Genomic DNA, 2,366 nt, shown 5'->3' with positions numbered 1-2,366 from the left:
AATGCTACCACTGACGTAGTGTTTAGACTGTGTTTCCCCCTTTCAAAGTCTAGGAGAAATATTACAATGGACAATTGGTTCACGTCTGTTCCAGCTGCAGAAGATTTACTGAAGAATCATGACTTAGGCCCAGTTGTACAATCGTGGTTTAAGCCGAGGTTCACGTGAACCAGGTTCAAAAATGAACTCGGCTCAAAAACGTATTTTGTTGTTCATACAATATTTGAGCTAAGTTCTTCGAAACTAAGTTCACGGAATAAAACCATAGGTTGGTATTATTGGCGCATGCGTATTTTCAATTCATGCGTTGAAATTTTCTCATAACCACGTTTTTGACACAAAACAGTTGTGTAATTTTTGACTAATACTAATAGCAAATAACAAGTTTTTCATTATTCTGTGGAGTGAACGGTGATAAACTATTTGGAAGAATTTCTTATCAGAAATTTTACAATATTGTTAGACTCCTGACTTCCGAGGTAAGCAATCAGTGTCAGATGAAAAATATTTTATATTTTCTTGGGTCATATTCTTACTTATATGAATTTTTATAGTAGACAATGGAAACATCTTCAGAAAGCAAACACCAAAGAGCAACAAACTTCAATTCAAAAGAAGAAGCAGTTTTGCTTAGTATTGTTACAAAATATAAGGGAATTATTGAAAATAAAAAAACAGACAGTAACAATAATAAACAAAAGCGTGAATGTTGGGAAAAAATTGAAGTACAGTTCAACAGTCACAGTGGTGAGGTCTTCAGAGATTGGAACACGTTAAGGAAAAAATATGAAAACATTAAAAAAAGGAGTAAAAGAAAAATAGCAGATGCAAAATGTCATGTAATGTCTACTGGAGGAGGCCCACCGAATAAACCAATTGAAGTCAATGATGTTGACATACTTGTAAGGGATATTTTGGGCAGTAGAGTTGAAGGACTGCAATCTGAGTTTGGAGGTGATGCATCTATTTCAGGAACAGGTTAGTATTACCATCTTTAACAGAGAATTGTGTTTTATTCATTCATTCAAATTTCATTCAAGACTTTCTTACTGAAATACCAATATGTCGCTAGGATAACTTTGATTTCCTTTGTTTTTAGAATTTATAACAATTGAATGTGAGGATAATGATATCTCTTTTGGAATACCTGAGGTGATACCAAATAATGATTTTACGGAGGAAGAATATGCCATTCAAGGTAAGATACTACACAATTATTTTAATGAAATGAATAAGGTATACTTAATGCCACATTTAGAAATATCGTTTACCAGAAAATTACTTTTTTTCAAGGACAATTGGAGAATACACAACATGAAACAAAGAGAATGGATCAGATGAAAGAAGAAACAAAGGCTAAAATGGACTGGTCCAAATCTACTCCCGACAACTTAAGGACCCCAAAATCTAAGGTTCCTATTTCAGGTAGGTAAACATGTACTTTTTTGAGATGAGCATCAATAGCCGATGTTTCAAGTACGATGTCGATGTTTTTTTGCCATCCAAATGTTCCATGTTGTTGGTATATCTCGATGGTATTGTTTTGAACTACCATCAATGTTTTGTACAATGGTACATATAGAATTTAGTGACGGGATAATTCGAATGGAAAATGATTATTCGATTCTTGCAATAATCAATTTTTGTCGACTACTTTAACATTTTGGTTAGATAATATTTAGTAAAATAAAACCTACTGACCGAAAAATAACGTTTCAATTTTACTTTCAGGCGAGTCTGGGAATAAGCGAAAAAGGAATGAGTATGAAACACTTTGTAGTAAAGTAAGTCACTGGGCAGAAGCCAAATCCAGTTTAGAGCAAATCAAAATTTCTCAGATGGAGAAAGAACACAATTTGAAATTGAAAATAATGAAAGATAAATCAGAAGCTGAAATTGAAATGATGAGAAAGGAGACAGAAGCCAGGATTGACAACTCCAGAAAAGAACTGGAGGTAACTCTGGAGGGTATTAGGGAGCAAAACAATTTAAAAAAGGAGATTTTGTTATTAGAAAAACATTTTCTTCTTTTGAAAAAGTCGCGAAATTATGAGATGCCTAAACAATTATAATTTTTCAAAGTAACAGGATAGTTTTCTATGTTCATTTTTTGTATTTATTTGGGAAAATGGTAAAATAAATGTTTGTGAATTAATCCTATCCAGTGTTTTATTTGTTGCTTAACAATGTACTAAGAAGGAGGAAATAGAAAACGATATAGGCCTTATATTTGGATTTATTTTACAAATTACTGAAATAGTCATTAATCAATTGATGCCTCACTACATTGTTAAGATTATTCATATCATTGATATTGATGTGGTTATCCACATCATTGACAAAATCTATGGCAGCTTCTTCTTCCT

At 32.5% G+C, this 2,366-nt stretch overlaps 1 protein-coding gene across 2 annotated transcripts; it reads left to right on the top strand.

The window, feature by feature from the left end:
- The first annotated feature begins 238 nt into the window (after nt 1–238).
- On the top strand, nt 239–2,072 carry LOC141486834 (uncharacterized). 2 transcript variants are annotated; one of them, XR_012468068.1, is made up of 4 exons: nt 239–479; nt 555–978; nt 1,100–1,198; nt 1,294–2,072. XR_012468068.1 is itself a non-coding variant. In XM_074185403.1 (3 exons), the coding sequence occupies exons 1-3, from the start codon at nt 561–563 to the stop codon at nt 1,431–1,433; spliced, it is 657 nt and encodes a 218-aa protein (XP_074041504.1). In that variant the 5' UTR covers nt 239–560; the 3' UTR covers nt 1,434–2,072. The 2 variants fall into 2 exon arrangements, 1 of the variants encoding a protein (XP_074041504.1); XM_074185403.1 differs by having other exon boundaries at nt 239–978.
- The last annotated feature ends 294 nt before the right edge of the window (nt 2,073–2,366 follow it).

Source organism: Leptinotarsa decemlineata, unplaced genomic scaffold (genome assembly GCF_025532065.1).
Source record: "Leptinotarsa decemlineata unplaced genomic scaffold, Ldec_3_MD MMD2_tig00026374_RagTag_RagTag, whole genome shotgun sequence".
Classification (NCBI taxonomy): domain Eukaryota; kingdom Metazoa; phylum Arthropoda; class Insecta; order Coleoptera; family Chrysomelidae; genus Leptinotarsa; species Leptinotarsa decemlineata.
The sequence above is the reverse complement of the archived record's forward strand: the minus strand, read 5'-3'. Positions and strand labels throughout refer to the sequence as shown.

What these genes read in the sequence shown, in the direction of transcription:
- LOC141486834 (XM_074185403.1), top strand. Translation starts at nt 561, where the DNA reads ATGGAAACATCTTCAGAAAGCAAACACCAAAGAGCAACAAACTTCAAT. An exon ending in TGCATCTATTTCAGGAACAG is followed by an intron (nt 979 to 1,099) that starts GTTAGTATTACC and finishes CTTTGTTTTTAG; the next exon opens with AATTTATAACAATTGAATGT. An exon ending in GGAAGAATATGCCATTCAAG is followed by an intron (nt 1,199 to 1,293) that starts GTAAGATACTAC and finishes CTTTTTTTCAAG; the next exon opens with GACAATTGGAGAATACACAA.